Source organism: Ictidomys tridecemlineatus, chromosome 3, assembly GCF_052094955.1.
Source record: "Ictidomys tridecemlineatus isolate mIctTri1 chromosome 3, mIctTri1.hap1, whole genome shotgun sequence".
In the NCBI taxonomy this organism is placed as follows: domain Eukaryota; kingdom Metazoa; phylum Chordata; class Mammalia; order Rodentia; family Sciuridae; genus Ictidomys; species Ictidomys tridecemlineatus.
Window position 1 is genome coordinate 78,574,242 of NC_135479.1, and position 21,917 is coordinate 78,596,158.

At 37.1% G+C, this 21,917-nt stretch overlaps 3 protein-coding genes across 18 annotated transcripts in view; 2 read left to right on the forward strand and 1 right to left on the reverse strand.

Moving 5' to 3' along the window:
• Positions 1-11,974, forward strand: part of Atp2c1 (ATPase secretory pathway Ca2+ transporting 1) — a 134,525-nt gene extending 122,551 nt beyond the window's left edge. For all 5 annotated transcript variants that reach the window (XM_005327001.5, XM_078043296.1, XM_078043297.1 and 2 more), the window contains one exon: positions 10,056-11,974. In XM_005327001.5, coding sequence (XP_005327058.2) covers positions 10,056-10,151 — 96 coding nt within the window. In that variant the 3' untranslated portion in view covers positions 10,152-11,974. The remainder of the gene's footprint in view (positions 1-10,055) is intronic.
• Aste1 (asteroid structure-specific endonuclease 1) lies at positions 10,049-20,072 on the reverse strand. Of its 4 annotated transcripts, XM_078043302.1 has the most exons (5): positions 19,446-20,071; positions 17,296-18,621; positions 12,085-12,295; positions 10,839-10,898; positions 10,049-10,243 (listed from the first exon to the last, which is right to left on the reverse strand). In XM_078043302.1, the coding sequence occupies exons 2-4, from the start codon at positions 18,598-18,600 to the stop codon at positions 10,852-10,854; spliced, it is 1,563 nt and encodes a 520-aa protein (XP_077899428.1). In that variant the 5' UTR covers positions 18,601-18,621; positions 19,446-20,071; the 3' UTR covers positions 10,049-10,243; positions 10,839-10,851. The 4 variants fall into 4 exon arrangements, with proteins under 4 accessions (XP_077899428.1, XP_005327125.1, XP_021583219.1 ...); XM_005327068.5 differs by having other exon boundaries at positions 10,190-10,898; XM_021727544.3 differs by lacking the exons at positions 10,049-10,243; positions 10,839-10,898; positions 12,085-12,295 and adding an exon at positions 13,720-13,971.
• Nek11 (NIMA related kinase 11) overlaps positions 20,028-21,917 on the forward strand; it is a 307,831-nt gene continuing 305,941 nt past the window's right edge. For all 9 annotated transcript variants that reach the window (XM_005327006.5, XM_040269806.2, XM_040269805.2 and 6 more), the window contains exon 1: positions 20,028-20,234. Coding sequence is in view for 1 of the 9 variants with exons in the window: in XM_013359364.4 (XP_013214818.2) it covers positions 20,193-20,234 (42 nt within the window). In the remaining 8 variants the exon portion in view is untranslated. The remainder of the gene's footprint in view (positions 20,235-21,917) is intronic.

The window sequence follows — 21,917 nt, forward strand, 5'->3', positions numbered from 1 at the left end:
TTTGTTGATAAAGCTAGACAGAAATTTGGTAAAATTGTCTTTTTTTTTTTTTTATTAAAGATAAAGTTAAGTGTTGAAGTTGGGGCAAAAAAGTAGAAACAAGTATTTTGAGCCATTTTGATTCTTTGAAATTATTTCTTAAATCCATCATTGGGCACATATGCCTGAGTGTATATGATGTGTTAGTAATGGCCTTTATTTGTACAACGGCTCCAGATAGTGACTTTTGTATTCTTAAGCCATTTTGCTCAATTCTAGCCAAATTGACCAATGTTCTTACTGACCCATGATTTTGTAATGGCTCCATAGTTGTTAGATCTGGCAGAATTTCCATTCATATCTAACCCACAGTTGCCCCATCACCAGTATTTCTTAAGCAGTTAATAGTATTGTTGAATAATATAATCTTGTGCATAGAAACCATGTTTCACAGTATTGTGAGCACTGGTGCTGGAAATTGGGCAGATGGTGTGCATGTATACCAAAAATCCATTTTTGGACTCTGTATTTCTAGCTTTTGAACTCAATACGTGCTTTTTATAAAAAATAGTTGTAAGTGGACACAGCACATTTATTTATTTATCTATCCATTTGTTTGTTTGTTTATTTATTTATTTATATGTGGTGCTGAAGATTGAGCTCAGTGCCTCGCACGTGCTAGGCAAGAACTCTACCACTGAGCCACAACCCCAGTTCCTCAATATGTGCTTTTAAATAATTTTTTTTAAAGTACAGATCTATTCAACCATGTTAAAGGTAATTATCTATTAAAATCTTCTGTGATAAATATACTGAAGTGTACTTTAGTTGAGAAGTGGCAATTTGGAGTCTTCTTATGGTCATTAAAAAAAATACTATGTGCCTTGACTACCCTTTTTCATCAGTTTGCATCTTATAGGCATAATATGAAATACTTGGTGTGCAAGTCTTATAAAACTGTCCTTGGAGCAGCATACTGCAAGCTGTAACTAAATGGGTGATTATGTAGAAAATGTATGCCTAATAGGAAAAACATGACAAATTTTACATTTAAGTAGTGTTAGATCAATTTTAGGATGGTATAAATTGTGTTTTCATACATATTGTTTTCTAATATGGCTGCATTATAGGATGACATTAGATTTTTAAATATCTTTCTACATGGCTGGTCTGGATAGCCCATGAATTAGCTAGAGGTGTTAAAAGTTAGAGAAACAGTTTATTGTAATCCTCCTTAATTCGCCTACACGGAGCTGTTAGTTTGGTGTTGACAAATGATGCCGTTTGGGACAAGTCTGCATGCTGACCATTTTTATAAATAAAGTTTTCTTGGAACACAGCTACACACATTGATTTATATTTTGGTCATTCATGCTACAATAGTAAAAGTGAGTAGTTGGAGTAGGGACCATATGGCTCCAAAAAGCCTAAATTACTTAACTATATTTGACCTTTTATAGAAAAAGCTTACCCACTCCTATAGTTACTCAAGAAGAAGAAAATAGACCTGTACTTTGCATTCACTGGACTGGGAAAGAAATGGCATCAATTTTTTCTACTCTTCAGTATCCCAGCAGGTTGTTCTCTGGGACAGATGCATTTGGTAGCAGATATAATTTCAGTCTGTGAGTCTCCCACCGAGCTCCTATGTGGAGTATGTCTCAGATTATTCCCAAAACATCATCAACAGGGAGGATGTGTTTGCTGTTAGTAGTCCCAGCAATTACGAAGACTGCTGCTTGTTCTACTGGGTGGAGTGTTCTGATATGCTCTCCCAGCTGAGTTGTGTTCCTAAACTTCCTCCCTGTGTCTCTTCTTTCCACCTCTTTCTGCTCCTGTGTGGCCTGTCAGTTCTCTCCTACCTTCCTGGATACAAAAGAGAAAGTAGATGCTTCCCAGAGAAAAAGGCTTTAATTTGAATAAGCTAAAGTATATTTTTTCTTAGAGAAGAAAATATTTAATAAGCAGAAACCAAAATATCCTAACAGTTCAGTCTTAGGGGAAGATATACTGATTTAATGGAACATTCTAAACCCAAATGTATTTACATAGTATTTATCGTTTCTAAGGTAAAATGATGACAGTATTTCTCAGTAAATTCTTATAATCCACTTCTGGCTCTCCTATAACTTCTTGCTTTATAAAATAGATAATGGCTCATAATAGGGTTAGTTTAGTTTGCTTTAAAAAAAACAAACAATTTTCATAAGTCTGTGAGCTAGACGGCCTATTGTACTTTGTGATGAGAAACCTGGATTTTGGATTGTCACCATTCCCAGATTTTGCCCCAGAGGTGCTTATTTTTTCCTTGAGGCCATCAAAGGAATGTTGAAAGCATCTCAGTGGAAAAAGTACAATGTAGACATTGGATACATTTGTAAATAGAGGAGTAGGAGAGGAAACTTAGCATTCAAAGATCCAGATTTTTCCTATGGAAAGGGGACTCCAGACATACATCCAACTGCCTGACAGATGTCTCCACTTCAGTGCCTGAAAAGTATTTTTAACTTAACATATTCACAGAAGAATCCCTAATGCTACTTCTTACCCTACACAAATGAGTGACAATGGAGTGGGAAATTTAAAAACAGAAGTTAGCTGCTACTATTTTAATGAAGATATAAAAATTATGTGTTATTTCAGGTTTGGCAGTACTTTGTAGCATCTCTTATTGATATACTGCTCCTCCCCCCCTTGAGTAATGTTAACATGTATTTACTTTAAAAAAATGTTTCCACATTTTTTCAGGGCAAATTCATCTGCTCACATGTAGATTATATTACCCCTTCTCCTTCATTACATATAGTTATTCTATAACCATGATAGCAAACATTGAGACATTACAAAGTAGACTTCCTGTTTTTCTTATCAACTTTCTTTGATTTGGTCCCTATAATATGACCCAGACAGGAAATTCAGGGGGAATTCAGGAGGAGAGCAGTGCCTTCATAGAAACACTGTTGGTTTTCCAGATTCAAGTACCAGCACCTTAGCTAATGGTCCAGAAATTACTAATATGTACAGACCACCTGCAAAGTTTTCCTAATCTTGTGTGGTAACTCATACGATGGCATAACTTTTACAGTTACAAATTGTCAAAATTATTGGTACATTCTAATTTTTTGAAATGAAAAATACTATTAAGTGTGTATAAGTTGAAACTTAAAACCAGACCCCGAGCCCCTGGCAAAAAAAAAAAAAAGAAAACAACAACAACAACCCCAAATTCCTAGGTATTCCCCTATTCCAATGACAATGGGTAATTCTGCACACAGAAATCTCCATGTGTCTCAAAAGTGAGAATAGGAAAATAGTTTCTTAAACTATGTGTGTGTACGTGTATTAATAGTTTCTTTTTCAACCAAATATATAAATTATTGCCAGGATTAGTAAGAATAGATGTATAGTGCTACACATTCATTTGAAATTTGATTTTTCTTCCTAAAATTAGAGTTCAGTGAAAGTAGCTAAAGCACTTTTCATATTATAATTCATCTGGTCTGTCATTTTAACACCCTGATATATGGCTTGGTACAATCATGTCTTTAAATTTAAAAAACTTCCTTCTTCAACTTGAGGTACTCATCTTAGAACTTTATAGCTGGATGGATTTGAACTTTAGCATTTTTTAGACATCTGGACAGAAAAAGTAACTTGTCCTATATGGCTCAGAAAGCTGTTGCTGAAAGTGAGAAGGTATGTTTTTAATACTTTTGGCCCTAGAGAAATAGTAATTTCAAATTGGTACAAGATGCACGATGACTTTTAAGTGTCATGACTGAAATACATCATCTAAACACATCTGGTTTATCTTTAAACAATTTCACTTATGGACGATTCTCATTTTATAGGAAGGGCAACTGAGACATTCTCTGATTAATTTGTTTTTATACACAAAGGAACAAAAATTTTAGGGTCTTTCAGGTGATAAAATCTTTAACTTCTAAAATTATAATTAATTTAATTATGAATACCAAGTATTCCACCCATATCCATTCCATCAAAAATATAAGGTTGCCACATTGGAGTGTGGTACTAGTAAGTGTTCTTTTATAGAAATGAAATCCTTTTACCCAGTCTGGGTGGGGCTGCTTTCCAGTTGCTGCTCTGGTTTGCCAGGTAGCCAAACAGCATGTGGTAGAGGGGAGCCTCCAATGATACCTGGCAACCTTACTAGGGGAAAGCTGGATTTGGCGCTCTTAAAGCTATAGGTAGGGCCAGGATATAACCCTGACAGTTGCAGGAAGAGATTCCTAGGAAGTGGTAATATCTATTTTTTAGTTATTTTCCCTCTATCTTTAAACATACCCAGCACTCTTTTCAAATTGAGTTTTGAAAAAAGTACAGAAAATTCCTTGACAACAGGAAAAAGAGCTGGAGGGACACGAATATTCAATATGGCATTAATTCCTTCTGGTTTTCATGTTCTGATTTAGAGCTTATCTGCCCTTTCATTCTCTTGGTAGTTCTCCATTCTTTCCAGGGTGGCCTCAGTGTCACACTTCTTTCCCTTTTTTTCTTAGCCATGTTCTTATCTCATTTGCCTTTGCAGAATTCTACTCTTAGCTTTGACAACTCTGGTCTCATGGCATCTTACTCTTCATGCTGCTCGGCACTCACTCACTCCCCAGATCCCTGGCTTCACTCTTGGTTTTCATGTGTGGACATAACAATGGCTATTATTTATCACCCATTTCTAAGTACCCAGGCACTTAGAAATATTATTTTATCTTTAGACAATTTCACTTATGGACAATTCTCATTTTATAGGAAGGGCAACTGAGACATTCTCTGATTAATTTGTTTTTATAACACAAAGGAACAAAAATTTTAGGGTCTTTCAGGTGATAAAGATCTTTATCTTCTAAAATTATAATTAATTTGAATTAGAAATTCAAATTGAAAAAGTAAAGTTAACTTGAATTCTTTTTCCATGATGATCAGTTGGCATAAAAGAACTATAGAGATACTTACAGATGAATGAATTTTCAAGATCCAGGTAACTCAAAATGAACTTGTACAAAATAGACTTAAAATATCATTATCATTAAGTACAGAGCATGATTACATTATATAAAGTAAATGGTTTTTTCTCTAATTTTACCCCTAAAATTTATTCATCTTAGCTGTCCAGAGTTCTTTTTGTTACTTGAACTGCTAATCGAATACTACATTTCTAAAGCCTCAGGTGAGAATTCATTTGCTAGATCTAAATCAGAAAGAGCAGGACTGATTTCCCGGTGCAGTGCACACACCTGGAATCCCAAGGATCTGGAGGCTGAGGCAGGAGAAACACAAGTTCAAGGCTAGCCTTGGCAACTTAGTGAGACACCCTGTCTCAAAATTAAAAGGGCTAGGGAATATATATATATATACACACACATATATATATACATATATATATATATATACACACACACACACACATACATACATATATATATATACACACACATATATACATACATATATATACATACATGTATATACACATATATATTGTGCTACTGAGAAAATATATATATATATATATTCTCAGAAATATATATATATATTTTCTCAGTAGTACAATGCCCCTGGGTTCAATCCCTAATATTGCAAAAACTACCAAACAAAAAACACCAGGACTTACCTAAAGACTTGTTTGACAACACAGGAAACATTGTAGAAATAGAACATGGGACATATCACATTCTGCATTTACATAGGTGTTCCCATTTTCTCCTTTTCCTGATCTAAATTTAATCCTATCTCTTCAATCAAGCCAAGCCCTAAGTCATGTCTGGGAGTCCTCCTATGATTTAACCTCTTCCTGGTAATTGCAGTCTCCTTGTAGCATTCAGTCTTTTGTCTTTACAATTTTGTACCTGACAGACTGTTTTATAAAATATTTTTTGTTATTTCATTGTGTATTGTCTTCAGAACAGCTTAAAAAAGAAGTTTTAAGAGGATCAGGTATATATCCTCATTCTGTGTTGACCCTCCTTAGACTACCCTGTGTAATGCCAGTGACCTTTTGGCTAATACAGAAGGTTTAACACAGAGTTACCCCAGAGTAAGAGAGAATTGCCTTTTTTTTTTTTTTTTTTGGTACCAGGGATTGAACTCAGGGGCACTCAATCACTGAGCCACAACCCAGCCCTGTTTTGTATTTTATTTAGAGACAGGGTCTCACTGAGTTGCATAGTGCCTGGCTATTGCTGAGGCTGGCTTTGAACTCAAGATTCTCCTCCCTCAGCCTCCCGAGCCACTGGGATTACAGGCATGTGCCACTGTGCCTGGCTTGGACATTAGATTCTTAACCCCTTTACTGCAAGGTGGCATAATTTCAAGTAAAAAGCCCAGATTACAATGGCTAGAGAAGGAAATCTGACTTCTTTTTGCTAAAGGAGAACCCATTAAGTGAAGGGAAAAGACAGTTGATGTAGTTCAGTTGACTTTCAGTTAAACTCTGTAGCTCAATTTGCTGCCTACCAAACAAGTTAATTGCCAAAGTGGAAATGGTTTTCCATGCAGGGTAGTTTGATTTTCAAAAGAAGTATTGATAATTCAGGAAATAGGACATTATAATTTCTAGATCAGCCCCAAACTCTAGGAATCAAGGAAGAGAGAATTTTGGATAACATGATTATTGTTCCTGTTAGATCCACTGTTTGTGGTTAAAACACACTTCATAAAAACAGATAAGCTCTTTCCTTGATCTTTCTAAGAAAGAAACATCTCTTTGGAGATATAAAAACCTAAGTAGCCCTCTGCAATCTTCCTAAAATGATAAAGATATTTCCTTATTTCAAAACTCTCACTTGAAATGGAAGTAGCATTGAACACTCCAAATGCAAATGACATTGCTTTACCCTTTGAAATGGCTAAAACCAGTCAACACTTGCAAGGTACATATGACATTGGCTGGTGCTGGGCTTACTCTGAGGTGTGGTATTTCAAGGAAAGTGTAGAGAATTGTTTACTGGATATCAGGAATAGGGCATGGGCTTGTTCAAAATGGCAGTTGAACACATCTTTAGATTACTGATGGAGAATATGCCAGTGGAAGAAGAGGAAGAACACAGCTGTGTGAACAGATGAAGGTTGGAATACTTTCAGATCTTGCCCAAATGTATTGAATCATTCTACTTGTTTATTTTTACTTTTGTGTTCTTTATTTGGAGCTGGCCAGCACTTTTATATCTGTTGGTATTTGTAATGTTAGCAGCCTCTAGTATTTTCTAGAATGGTGCCTTTCAAACTTTTTTGATTACAGTAAAAAATAATTTTTCATAACCACTTAATATATGTATCTGATATTTTCTAGACTAATTTTTTTCATTTAAAAAATGTTGGTTAGGAGTTGGGGATGTTGTAGAGCACATGCCTAGTGTGTGTAAGGCCCTTGGTTGGATGCCCAGGATGGAATAAAAATAAAAAACCCAATAACAACTGGTTATGACTCATTAACTACTTCTCAAAAAAAGGTCTAACGTCTTGTTTTGCTGCACATATTTGTGTTATTTTCATTTCTTATTGTTTTTTCCTCCTCTATATCTAATAGCTCAGCATGCTGTTTTTGTAGCTGGCGCCATTACAGTTTCAACTGCTACTTTAAAATCTGAAGTGTATCTATAGCGCTTATCAGCCTTGCATGGTCTCATCTACTAAGTTTTTATTTTCTTTTGTTGGCATCTAACTTCTGTTTTTCACAGTTCAGACTTTTCATACATAAAAAACAAAGAAATTTTTTGAAATGATTACCAGCTTACTATTTTTAGTAATCAATTGAAGTAGGACTTCTCTTTGAAAATATAGCTAACTGTGCTGTTGCAATTTTAAAATTTATAACTTACTGAAATGGAACATGAGAAGTACAAATATGCTTTTTCATAAGTGTGTTTAAGCGATATCAGAAGCTTCTTAAAATCAGGTTATCTTTATTAAAAATAGAATACAAAATGTCAGAATCCAATTGTGTCATCATGTTTATCCCCTAAGTTCTAAAGAAAAGAGCTAATTATTTCAAGGGAGGTAAGAGCAAAATTTTAAGTTAGAATTATACATGTAGTATATGTAGACTTGAGTTTATTCAATATTGGTGGCTTCAGTATGTTCCTCCAAGTTTTCAACCATTAATAACCCAAATCGATTGCTTCCCTCATACAAGCATCGGGGATCTGAGGCAGTTCCCACTCTGTTCTTTGACCAGGTGGTACCCTTTTTCTTCTTTCTTTTTTTTTTTGAATTTGATTTACCCTTTGGTAAGAAGAGTTCAGCTGGAGCATATGACTTTGTGGCATTGAACAGGTGTTCATAAAGTTGCTTAGCCTTGGGACACATGCTCAGGAGACTTTCTACAGAGGCTGATGTTAGCAGTTGTTGGCATAGTCCATGCACCAGGCTTCCACTATACAATCTGTACAGTGGGAAAAAAAAAGTATGGTTGTAAAGCATCAGGTTAGTAGGTATGATTAACATGGCTTCAATAAATTTCTATCGACACTGAGAGCTCTTATTGTTTTTCTAAAATTATTAAAATAATTTCAGAATTATCTTGTTCTTTGTTGAAAAGAACTTAGTGATTAAAAAATTACTGGCTGGTGATATATAAAAACTTTTTATTAACAAATGATGATTACTGGTTTTGCAACTAACTCCAAATAGGCCTCTTTATCACTTCAAAGAAAAGGAATTAAAATGATCTTGATAAGCCACACAGGCAGTTTGTTAAAATTCTTGAAAATTGTAATGGCATAATTGGCAAGGTCATTCACTTGGACTAAAATCCCACTTCACAAATAGAAGATCGGATTAACTGAACTCTCAAATTGAATATATGACTTAGAGTTGATCAACTGGTGCCTTATCAACCAATGTAGAACCAACATTTAACCAGAGTAAAATCATTTAAAATAAAGCCTTGATTATGCTGAGGTGCAGAAACAATCTCCTGCTGAAATCATTATTAAGAGAACTGTTGGTCTTGTTTTTCCTGTTGTTGTATAGGGTTCTGTGGTAGCTAGAGAGGATCCAGTAAAGAAATGACTTAAATTATTAAAGGAAAGGAATAAAAAAATCCAAGTTCAAAAACCAATTAATTTTACTTGGTAGTGGGTTTTTGGGTTAGCTCAGATGAGGCCCAGAGATTTTAAGGACACTTATTTATTGCTAGGAAGCTTTTTATCTTGAAACATCTTCAGAGTTATACCATCATATTTTGTATACCTCCTAAATTATCACTCAAAGTGCAGGATACCTGTCCTCATAGAACTTATACATTGTTTTCATTTTAAAAATGTTGGTTAGGAGTTGGGGATGTTGTAGATTCAATTTCAAATACTCTCATTTCTAACCATCACCTTTTCCTCCTCCTTTCTTCCTCTAGCACCTCCCAGAAGGGTAATTACAAAGATGTCCAATCCCTTAATCATAGTTTTTTCACTGGCTCAAATCCTGCTGTTATCATTTCTTCTTACCCAGCATAAAACTCCAGAGTCAAATATAATACTACTCTGAGGAACACAGGCTCAACTCCCTCACTGCCTCTCCTGTCTTCATAATTATTTGGCAGGACACAAACCCTAAATGACGTCTAATAATCATCTCACTAGAATAAAAGTTCCACGAGAACAGAGATTTTTGTTGTTTATGAAACCTTAACACAAAGTAGGCAGTTAATAAATACTGGAATGAATGAGTAAAGATTATGACAGGTGGTAAGAGATGCAATTTAAAAAGTCTCATAACAAACTAGGGTGACTGGGGATACAGTAATATTTCAGTAGTGTCATAAGAAGTAGCTTCTATAAAGTAATAAACACCTGAAGGGAATAAGTTCTATTCTACCAATAGCTGCCTCTCTTTCCCAGTGATTTTTATTCATTGGATCTGATCATGAAAACATGCTTTGGGAATATGAAAATAACAATGTTTTTCCTGTTTCCAGCTCTTCAGTGATAAATGTGATCCAAGATCAATTCTACTAAGAATAACTTTTTAAAGTAACTTCTTTATTTTAGATATAAATAAGAATATTCACTTTTGTATGTATCCATCTGAACTAAAGTTTCCCGTGATGCTTACCGAGTTAGGTCTGGCTCTGGGAGAGGAGTGGACAGCAGCTGGTTGAGATACATCCCCATCTGGAGACAGGACTGCCACTGACAGAAGATGTGAGCTGTGTCTAAATCCAGTCTCCGGCCCGGCCACGTCAGCTCCTTCACTCTTTGGAACTCTTCATACAACATCTTGGCACCACCTTCCTGCAGCTCTTCTTTACCTAGACAAAGAAAGAATTCAAGGCAGTATTTTCCAAAAATACTGCCATCAGCCTGACATTTTCTTCACATATAAAATTTCAGATTCCACAAAGAAGAAAATTAATTTAAAAACCTAATTGTCTTTCTCTTCTGGCTTCATATATACCTTGCTGTATAAAATTGAAATATTTATACTCAAGTAACTTTTTAATGATAACCTAGCTTTCTTCAACCCTAAATTATCTTTTCCTTGAAGTAATATCTCTTCTGCTGATCTGTTACCTGATCTTAAACATGTCTGCATGTGAACTCTCCAAATTCTGTCTATGGAAACAAGTGACTATTAAACAACATTCTCTTTACTTTTCTCTTTCACTAATCTTCCTTTCACAGAAACCTCATGCTGTAGTGTACTTGTTTTAAAGAAATAGCTGTGTCCAAAACACTTTTACTTGCTTTATGAGACAAAAGCAAAAGTATGACTCGGACTTTGACAAAAAGCTTCTTTATGGGGCAAGAATGCTGCATGTGTTTAGCTCAATGTTTCTATGTAGGTTTGAGTGGAGATGTGCAAAATGACAACTGGACCAACTTTAAAGTAATAAAAAGGCCCACCTTTTACCAATTATCAAGCAGCAAGGCACTGAGCCTGCCAGGGTGCAGGGTTCACATTTCCTAAAAGAAAAGAAATAGACCCTTGACATATCCCTTCAGTAGGACTCAGGTAAAAATGTAATAGTTTGTACTCTGAGGATTTTCTTTACTGTATTATTCAGAGAGGAACAACCCTCAACTTTTGTTCTTATTAAGCAGTTTGTTATGTTGGTTGTCATATATCCAAAGTCTCTCTGATGGCTATTGTCACACTTGAGTCTCTTAATACTTGGGGTGTTTTTGGAGTTCATGCTGTTTCACTCTTCTCATTTAACTTATTCTTTTAAAAAATAAACTGCAGAGTAGTGCTATCCAGTAAAACTTTCTGAAGTTATGGAAATGTTCTAAATCAGTGCTAATTTATGGAAATGTTCTAAATCAGTGCTAATCAGTATCCTGTATCCACAAGTGGTTACTGAGCACTTGAAATGGGGCTAATATGATTGAGAAGGTTGAATTTTTAACTTGAATTTAACCTTAGATGGCTGGTAGCTGCCATATTAGTACTGTTTTATGTATGAAAATTTCATACTTGTTTAGATAGTATTACAGCATTCATAATCTTACAGGGAATTTTGCATTAACGTACTATGGTGTTTCAATGCTTGAACACTTATTTCACCAGATAAATGCAGATGAAATTGCTTCAGTATGTTTCTGTAGTAGAAATAGAATTTTTTTTCCTAATTAAACTCACAGTAGAGGGAAAAAGTTTTTTTTTTTTTTTTAAAGCACAAACATGAATATTTACTGTGGTTGTAGGTATTCAGAAGTTTGACTTTCAGTAATTTTAATTAAGCTTCCTGTGACGGTGTTGCTGTATTAAAAATGGGGTGAGAAGCATGGACTCAAAATGCAACTGGCAAAACACAGTCACCCTTCCCTAAAGCATTAGGTGCCTTTAAAGTAGTAAAAAGGCCCACCTTTTACCAATTATCAAACAGCAAGGCACTGAGCCTGCCAGGTTGCAGGGTGGGATCAGGCAGTGTCAACACATACCAGCTGTATATTTGGGAGTCAAGCCCCTGGCACATCACATGGAAGCACAGCACACGGAAGTATTTACCAATGAATAAATGACATTTTGGTGCCTTTAAGTCTGATGTAATTCATAAGGGTAAATAATTTGGATTTGTGTGAATTCTTGAGTGTACACATTTGGTAACCAACATGCAAAGACATGCACCTGGAATTTCCAGATACCTACCAGGGCTGTTGATTATGGCATGCAAAGGCCCCATCAGCATCCCCAACAGAAGGGCTTGTAGATGATGTAGCTTTGCCTTGGCCTCTGTGTGCTGCAACCAGTAGCAACTGACAGCAATAGGCAACTTAAGAGAAGTAGGGATTGGCTCCAGGATGGTCTGTTTCACCTTTAGGGTTTCTAACAGAAGCATCTGCCGCCTAACGAAGGAGACCTGAAAATACACACCAAACATCCTACAAATTACTTTGGGGAATTTTTTTCCCTCTATTTTCTTTTTTAACAGCAAGAAGAGATTTAATGTCAGCTGTGGAACTTATTTCTGAGGAGAAAAAAGTCATCTATACCCAAAACATTGAAAACACTGATTAGATACATAAATGGGTGTGTGGTCTGCTCCTTCTAAAAAGTCTGTCGTTATTGCAGCCTCTCTGCTGCTAAGCACATGCAGTGCTCTCTGCTGCTAAGCACATGCATCACTTGGGAAGGCTGCTAGAAATTTGTTCCTCAGACCTTGTCCCCTACTTTGACTGAGTAATTTGGTGAACACAGCAATCTGCACTTTTAACTAGTAAGTAGTCCAGGTATTCTGCTTTAAAAAACAGATCAATATTCAACCCTGCTCTTACTTGCTGGTATTTAGGTGCCACTTTCTCCATGATGCCATTCCTAATCACCTACAGAAGACAAATGTTATATAGCCTTCTGTTTGAGTCCTGTCTCATGTCCCTTGCCTGCTGAATGTTTTATTGTCTGCTTTTCTCCCATCCTGGGATTATCCAGTGGTGGACAAGGGAGACAGAACTGCACTGTCCTTGCAATAACACACAACACACCCTTTTTTCATGCTTTATAGAGTGTACTTCAAAAAAGTCAGAAGTTAACAGCCATGAGGGTTTTGACCTTCTTGTAGAAATAATTTTTACCTTGATCTCAAAAGACTTTGAGAAAAAGATCTTATAAGTCACACTCTTACTAATAAGGACATTAAGACTGTTAAAAGGGTATCTTTCAGGGGAACTTTATAATCAAACTTTAAGAAAATAATTGTACTCCTAGTGTCTGGATGCTGCCATGAAAAGATTTTTTTCTTTCTGGGAGGACAAGATAGTCTTGTACATTTCTTAGCATCTAACACTTTTTATCAGTATTAAGTGTGGCTGACAATTGAGAATGGAATTGTTAATCTGAAAACATCATAACTGACAAAATGGTTTCATCTTCAATGCGCGGAGATTTTGAATAGTATGATGATTCTAAGTAGTAAGAATTTTTAAAATTAGAAGTATATGAATGAAGTGCTTTCAGTATAACAATAATGCTTGCTAGAAGTAGCATTAATTAAAGTAAAATAAAAATACATGTCGCAAACTTTGAAAAGCACACAGAACTACATTAATTCTTTTCTGTCATATAATGCTTAAGTTACTCAATTCTCAAGCCAAGTTAGAACTTTTATGAACAAAGCAAAGAATGGGCTTTGATTTCAGAGGTATTCTGCACTCAACTTTGCTTTGGGCAAGTTTTTGTTATTTTCTACAGTTTGTCTGATCATATGTAAAGTAGGCATTATAATGATATCATCATTGAACTCACCAGTCCTTGGCGCCTTCCAAAAAGGAAACTACTGTGCTCACAGCCCTTTAAAGCTCCTTAGATTTTATTGCATGTGACAACTCCTTTCCCTTTCCCTTGGGGAGTGAAAGCACAGGCGTGCAGAAGCTGCCACAGGAGAGGCAGAAGTATCAGAAAGAGGCTGATCTTGGTATTGCTTCATACACCAAGAATGATCCACTTCCATGTTTCCTTGTGATTAACAACCTCCTGTTTTGTTAACTTGAGAGGTGTTCTGTCCACTGCTAACAACTAACATGGTAACCCATGTGGTTTCTGTGGAAATTAAATGAAACACTGTGTAAAGTTTCTATCACAAAAACTGGCACAAAGCAGATAAAGTATTATTAATATAGCATGTTAAAAACAATAATACTTGTACCTGCATTTGTGCTTGGAATCATATTTGCACCTGGTTTAGATTTATCAAGGGCCAATCAGAGCCAAAGGCATCAAGATAAATACAGAATTAATTTCTATGCTAAAAGAAAGCCAGATGACCCAAGAGCACAGAATGAACTAAAATTTCACCCTTCTCTGAGTGCAGGTAAGTTTTAAGAACACTTGTCATTTCACTTGGCAAGGAATATGACCAGCATGCTCTAATGCATTGATTCAGTTGGATTTCAATTATGGGTGTCCTGACTGGTTTCACACCACACAAACACACATAAACACAATGAGCTCTGTAGATGATAGATCTAAATGTGAAATGCAGAAAACCATTTGCATGACCTCTGAGAGGCAAGAATTTCTTAAGTATCTCACAAAAGTGGTATCCCATAAATAATAAAAATTTAAATGACTACATTAAGACCTGCTCATTAAAATATAAAAGACAGAATAGATGCAAATACTGTATTTGACAAAGGACTGGCAGGCAAAACCACAGAAAAACAGGCAAAGTATTTGAACAAAAAAAAAAAAAAACAAAAGAATATCCAGATAGGTAATGAGCCCATGAAAAGGTGCTCAAGTCATCAAAGAAATACAAATTACTCACCTAATTGGCTAAAATGATACTACTACACAACCACCAGAATAGCTTTAAAAAAAAAATGTGAAGGGCAAGAAAAAACATAGTCCCAAGGGTGTAAGAAAGAGTTACACTCATGCTTCTGGTTGGGAATATTAGTTGGTACAATGCATTGGAATGCTATATAGTAATACGTCTTATACGCTGAACTTCCATGTGTGAGGGTATAACCCAGCAAGTTCCTAGTAGTAACATATGCAAACAGAAATATGTCCATTAAATCATGTGTACTGGAATGTTCATGGTACTATTTGAAATAGCTCAAACTGGAAACTGCCCCAATGCCCATCACCAATAAAGCAGAAAAGTCAATTGTGGTATGTTTCCACAATGCAATGTTTACAGTAATGATAAATGAATGATCTATAGCTTTTCACAGTGAAACATGTTGATTTAAGGATGAAAGAATTCCTTCATAGTTATATGGAGTACAATTGCATTGGTAAAAGGTCAGGAGAAAGATTACAGAGGGTGGAAGAGATGGTGACAGGAACCAGACTCTATGGAAAGCTTCTGGGGTGGTGATAGTCATTATTCATTTGGGTTTTCTTTGCATGGATGTATCGATTTTGTGATAATAAATCCATCTGTATGACTATCTGTGCACTTTGCTATATGCATATACCTAGGGAGGGAGTAATTACAAAGGGGCAGAGGAAACTCTTAGAGAAGTCGTAGGCACATAAATTGTAGGATGGATTCACAGATATGAACATGTCAATCTTCATCAAAGTGCACACTTTAGATATGTGCACTTCATTGTACATTTATTTTTCAGTAAAGTCATTTAAAAAGTTTAAAAATTGCAAAACTCCAAGGTACTATTTATGTTTGGATAGAAATTGATCTTCAGCAAAATATCATTCTTTAGAATACTTTTGTGTTAGCTTTATGATGCTGTGACCTTTATGATCTGATGAGAGCAACTTAAAGAAGGAAAATTTTATTTTGGCTCATGGTTCCAGAGCTACAGTCCATGATCAGTCAAGTCCGCTGCTCTGAGTCCATGGTGAGAGACAGGACATCATGGCAGAATGTTGTGGCAGAGAACCACTGCTCCATTCATGGTGGCCAGGAAGCAGAAGAGAAGGGATAGAGAAAAGATGAACTCACCCTTCCAGAGTATGACCCTAATGACCCACCTCCTTCCATCATGCTCCACCAGCCCACAATTACCCATTCAAACTTGGATGTTCATTTTCAAACATTCTTGCATTAACTCAGGAGCTTTTGAGGTATACCTCATATCCAAACCATAACAATTGCTAATTTGAATTTTATTGATATGGGTAGAGTTTTAATTACTTGTTTGAGAACATGACTTATGCTCAACTTTCTAGTTCTGTAACAATGAAAATGCTATTGATTGTCAGTTTTATTACTAAACATGATAAAAATGACATAAAACTGCATCTAGGTCTGATCTATAAATGAACTATATCACCTAATGTGGACACCACATCTTGGGGCTTCTCTGAGTACAGTAATTTATAATTAGGCATGGCCCTTGAAGGGACCCCAGAAGCTTTGTCTATGGAATTATCATGAGAAAGATTAGATCCTCTGGAGAAGGTGGTTTAAAAGCAACTCTTCAAAATATAATACACATGTCATAAAATTTACCCTTAAAAAGTATTCAATTTAACAGTTTTGTATATTTACAAGGTGTCTACAACCATTGGCAATTCCAGATCATTTTCAGCACTCCCAAAAGAAACCCTGTTCCTATTAGCAGTCCCTAATGTCAAAGAGGTCCTTACACCCATTTAATATGAATCCTTTTTCCTCATTCTTGAGATGTCACCACTGGGAGGCTTAAGAGGCTAGTTCCTAAACAATGGTGTAGGCCAGGAACTGCATCAATGGGTCTATGAGGCCAGATTATTCTTTGTTGTGGGAGGCTTATCTGCATTTAATTTGTAAGTTTAACTGCAAACATAAACAGTTTTATTTTATAATTTTTAATTAAATAATATAAAAAATGAAGGCAACACTGGGATTCTTAAGAACATTTTGCCCTTAAAAAAGGGATTGATTTGAGTGTTACCCAGGTTAAGCAATGCCAAGTGAGGCTGAGAATCGTGGGTATCAAACCAAACAAGACACTATGATGTGTAAACCTGAAGCCTAAAAAAAAGGTCCTCGTCAATAAAAAACATCAGACCCACCCATCAGTACTAATATTAATCGAAACCTGATGTAGTATTAGATATTATACCAATATCAAGTGCCTATATGTATACTTTATTTCTGTAGTTCAGAATTTTTTGTTATTTTTTAAAGCCACATAACCCCATTCTATTGCTAGCTGCTATCAATACAGTAGTAATAATTGTAAAGAAAACACTGTGGAAATGACAGATTTAGAGTTAAGAAGTGTTAAGTCTGAGTCTTCGAAATGACCCTCTGGCTAAAATATTACCTAGTTCACTTGAGTTCTACTTTCCTCATCTATGAAATGAAGGCAAGATAGCAACTAACCTCAGTTTATCATGTTAAGAGAAATGATACATGTAATGGCACAGTAAAGTGATTAATTAAAATTTCATTAGTATTATACTTACCTTGGTCAATTTGCTCAAATCAGCATGATCTTTAGGCAGTTCTACTGCATGAACAATTGATGTTTTGATGTTTTGATGAATCCTTTCTACTTCACTGAAAGCTAGAGACTGATGAGGCAAGGCACTCCAGGACATGTTTTCTACATGTGACAAAGAATTTAAAAGAAGCCCATAGATAACTTGCCGGATGGGCTGAGATATTTTGTGGGCATTTGGTCTCTGCATGTTTTCTACCTGTGTTTGAAGAATGGTCCGTCTTAGCACCAGAGCATCACTGATGAAAGGAGACAGCTGGCCTTTGGATAAAGCCACTAGTACCCATTCTGGTAAACCGAGATTCAAGGCATCTGGACAAACATAAGTACCATTTTGGAAGAAGTCCTGCAACTTCACCTGGGACTGCTGGTATTCCTCCATGGAACAGCAGAGAAGTTCCTTAACATTTTCTCGATCCTTTTTTGGGAGGTATTTCAGAACATTATCTAGTGCTTCGGTGGGGTCAGCAAAATGAGACAACCAGTTCAGAAGTCCCAGAACTCGGTGGTGTCTCCTTCCCTTAGAACTAGTAGCTCTAAGAGGAAGGCGTACTTTACTTAAGAATGTCTCTATGATGGGCAGATTAATATGGTCATTCCCACACAGTACTGCGAAGAGAGGTAGTAGAGCTTTGTTCATATTGCTGAAGTAATGGCAGAGTGCATCAAGGGAAAAGCATTTGGCAGGAATATAGTAGTTTTGTGTGCCTTTAATAGTGTTCAAATTTCTCCACTGGAAGCCATTCAATGGACAAAACCCTGTTTTCAGGTCAAAAATGCAAAAGTCACTATCTGATGATAACACAGGGCAATTCCAATGATTGGCAAGTGTCATAATATCCCGATCTGCTTCTGAAAAGCACTGGACAAAACATACTTGCAGCTTGATCAAAACCTGTAGGAACACTTCACGGATGAGTAAGGGACACACACACCCACCCCCACCAATAGATAGGGAATGGGCCATCTGAATCTTCTCTCTAGCTCGATCCTTTAAAGTTATAAGCTTTTTATCTGAAATGTCACATCCTCCATCTAATACAACATACGGGCATATATTACAAGCAAACAGTGATTCAAAGAAGTTTTCTACAACTTCTGCAAAAGAATCATAGTCCCCTCCATACCGAAGCTCCAAATTTGAATTGAAGCAAAGTCGGTGGAAAAGAGCATAGCCATCAATGATAATTTTTGTGTCCCGCAACTTCAAATCAGTGAAGAACTCATTACTGTGATCTTCCACGAAACTCATTAGTCCTCGGATACCCATGATGACAGCCTGAAGAACTGCCTGTTTAAAACAATGGAACACATTTTCAAATCATGGCTCTCAGCCCCATTAAATCAATAAGTAGCAAATGTTATAAAATGTTCTTTAGATGGAACATGTTGGTAGTCACCATCTCTGAATTCTTACCTAGTTCCTCAGGCAATATTAGCTGAGCACTTTTGTTTTCCTGTGTGAGATAAGGCACAATTCAATGATTCCATGGGTTTTAATCTTTGGACACAGAGAGAGACTGCTGATGATTCTAAAGGAAAATCATCTAAAATCCATTATGGATACACCAGAATGTAAGTTCTATGGACTTTTGTGGGGCAAAATAAAAAGTGCTAAGCTACAAAAATGATATCCTTATCAATCTCATAAAAATAATCAGAAAGCACTGGATTTCAGTAAACTCAAGTGTGCAGGACCCATGATAGTCATCTAGTTTTTCTTTTTTATTGATAATCAGCATTTAGGAACTTCTTTCAGGTCCTGGGCTTGTGGGCCCTTCTAAATTGGTAAGGAAAACTACTGCTTCCTGTCTCTAGGAATCCAACTACCAGATCATTCCATCTGGAAACTCTTTTTTTATCTTATCATGCATATATCTGAAGCAGTTTATCTTCCCTACTTGGGTAACAACTTACAGAATTAGTATTACTGTTTGTTTTCTTTTAGTTTCAGGGTTCACTATGGCTCAGTATTATGACCAATCCTGCCTTTATTTAAAACCCTGCATTTTGTCAACAATGCATTTTGGTTTTTAGAGATACTGCATTAAAGTTTATTTATTATCTTGATCACTAAATTTTTTGACATCCATTTATATTTTGCCCTTGACTCACCTCAGCCTAGTCCCAGTCTTGTTCATTTCTCAGCACCTCATCCTATATAGTTCCAGTTTCTTTATAGTCTGTCGTGTAAAGCGTCTGCGAATACAGATCTTGTTGACTCGCTCTAAGCCCATTAGAGGGCCGTGCACGAAGTAGTTGTTCAGCAAATGCCAACTGGGTAGCAAATGGTGCTCAAAAGGTCTAATTCTTCAAATATAGGCCTTGGTGCGCCGCGCCACCTCGGTCTTCACAACCTGCCCCGACCAGCAGCGGAGCCCACCTGCTGTGTCCTCGCAGAGGAGTAGCTCCTCCATCAGAATCCCGCAGGAACCCAGGGGACTAGCAGCCCCCGCGTTAGGCAGTTTAACTCCAAGGCCGGCAACCGGAAGTCTCCGGTGTGGCGTCACCAGGAAGTCCAGTTCGGTGAAGACCAGGGTGCCAGACTAGGCGGTCGGGAGGCGAAGGTGCTTCTCGGGCCCAGAGATGCTCAATTGCTAAAGAAGGTTGGGACGTATATTTAGAAACGGCTGCTGTTTAGCTGGGAAGCTCGGCCAGCAGGTCTTCCCCGAACCCCACACACACCTATTTGGGTCCGCGAGCACTTCCGCCTGGGTGAAAGCCTCGCCCCGACTTCCCAGCATGCCCCGCGCCGTCTCCTTGGCGACCGCGCCAAACAGCTGTAGCCTCGGTGCTCCGGAGCAAGGCGGGGTACGGCTGCCCCTAAAGTGAGGCCCGCCGAGTTACTGGCGGGACTCGGGCATGCCGCCGGGGCCGCCGCTCCTCCGCCCGCGGCGGCGAAAGGTAATGCGAACTGCGCTCCTCGCGGCGTGCCCCGCTCCCCCTCGCGGGGAAGGTCGTGACTTCGAGCTGCCGCGGGCAGGGTCCTGCTTCCCTAGGCCTCTCTCCTCGCTTCTTCTCATTATCGCCGACTCGTCACCTCCGGGATCTCTTAGTCTCGGGAAAATAAGAGTATCTGTTGCCCCTCGATATGGCCTAATCAGCTTTGACAATTGTTTTACTTCAAAGATGAAGTTTACCTTTAAGGACAGTTAGACGTCTAGTTTAGCAGAATCTGGTGTCAAATCGGCTTCCTCGAGTTTATTACCAGGGAACAAGTTTATTACTTTGTTTCAGCAAGTGGTAAACACTCACCTTTCCTTGGTTTTTGCTCCAGGGAGATTCTTTTCACTTCCCGTGGATAACTTGCATAAGAAGATAATTTCTCCCCTTTCTAGGTTCTCATCCATCTTTTCATTTGTCCCCTCTTTCCCCCCCCCCTTTGGGCAGCAGTTAGTCTGTTGGACACTATTTTGCCCTCATAACATTCTAGTATATGTCAGGTGTTGTGCCAAGTCCTGGGGATACAAAGGTTTCTTCTTGCGCTCAGGGGTTAGGGGTGTTGATGAGAGAACAGGTAGATCAAGTGAACTGTAAATCTAAAAGCTGGTACATTACTGGGTAGACTTATAGGGGAGACCAGGGGAAGGGATGGGCTACACGTGCACTGGGATGACCCAGGGTGGCAGGGCTGATGTGAGGTTGGGCTGCAGGGACCCTAACCCCAGAGTACTCTGCAGCCCAGGACAGACTGCTTGCACGCTGCCAGGTTTAAACTCTTCTTTACAAATAAGAGCTCTGGATCTGAACCTCCCATATCTATTCTGCCCTCGAATTCTGTGCTTTATTAACTGGAGACTTTAATCTCTCTAAAATAAGAATTACTGAGGGATCTGAAGCCCTGTTTTCAGTCGAAAAGGCTGAGAGTCCATACATTTTTCTGAACAGCTCAATTTGTCCAGAATACACTTTTATATGCTAGTGAGGAAAACAAATGGTACATTTAGAGATTAGAAGCCTGCTCTCCAGTTTTCCCTATTTTTTTAGCAGCAAATTTCACTAATATTTCTTTGAGGAGGGGCATTTCTCTAATCTCACTGGCATGGGGTGAAACAACTAATTAGTTTGAAAATAAAATGTAATGAATAAAATTTTAAGTAAATAAAATGTGATCAATGGATTTTTAAGTAATAAAATGTAATAAATGGATATTTACATGTTTATGTTCTCTTTTAAGAATATATGAGGTCATTTTTGTGGTTGATTGTCATTGTGGTTAACTGACACTACTATCATATAAAGACAACTGATCTTCATTATAAACAATAGATTTTTTAAAAAATATTTTTTAGTTGTTGATGGACCTTTATTTTATTTATTTATATGTGTTGCTAAGAATCGAACTCAGTGCCTCACACATGATAGGCAAGCGCTCTACCACTGAGCCACAACTCAGTCCCCCAAACAATAGCTTTTTGACTTAACTACTTTGGAATTATTGAATATGAAAACCTAACTTCAAGGCATAGTCTTCAATTTAAAATCATTTTCATATAGATTTAAAACAAAAGCATAATTTTCATGATTACTAGCAAAACAGTTAACATTTTGATGAAATAAAAATGATTTTACTATGGACCTACTCAT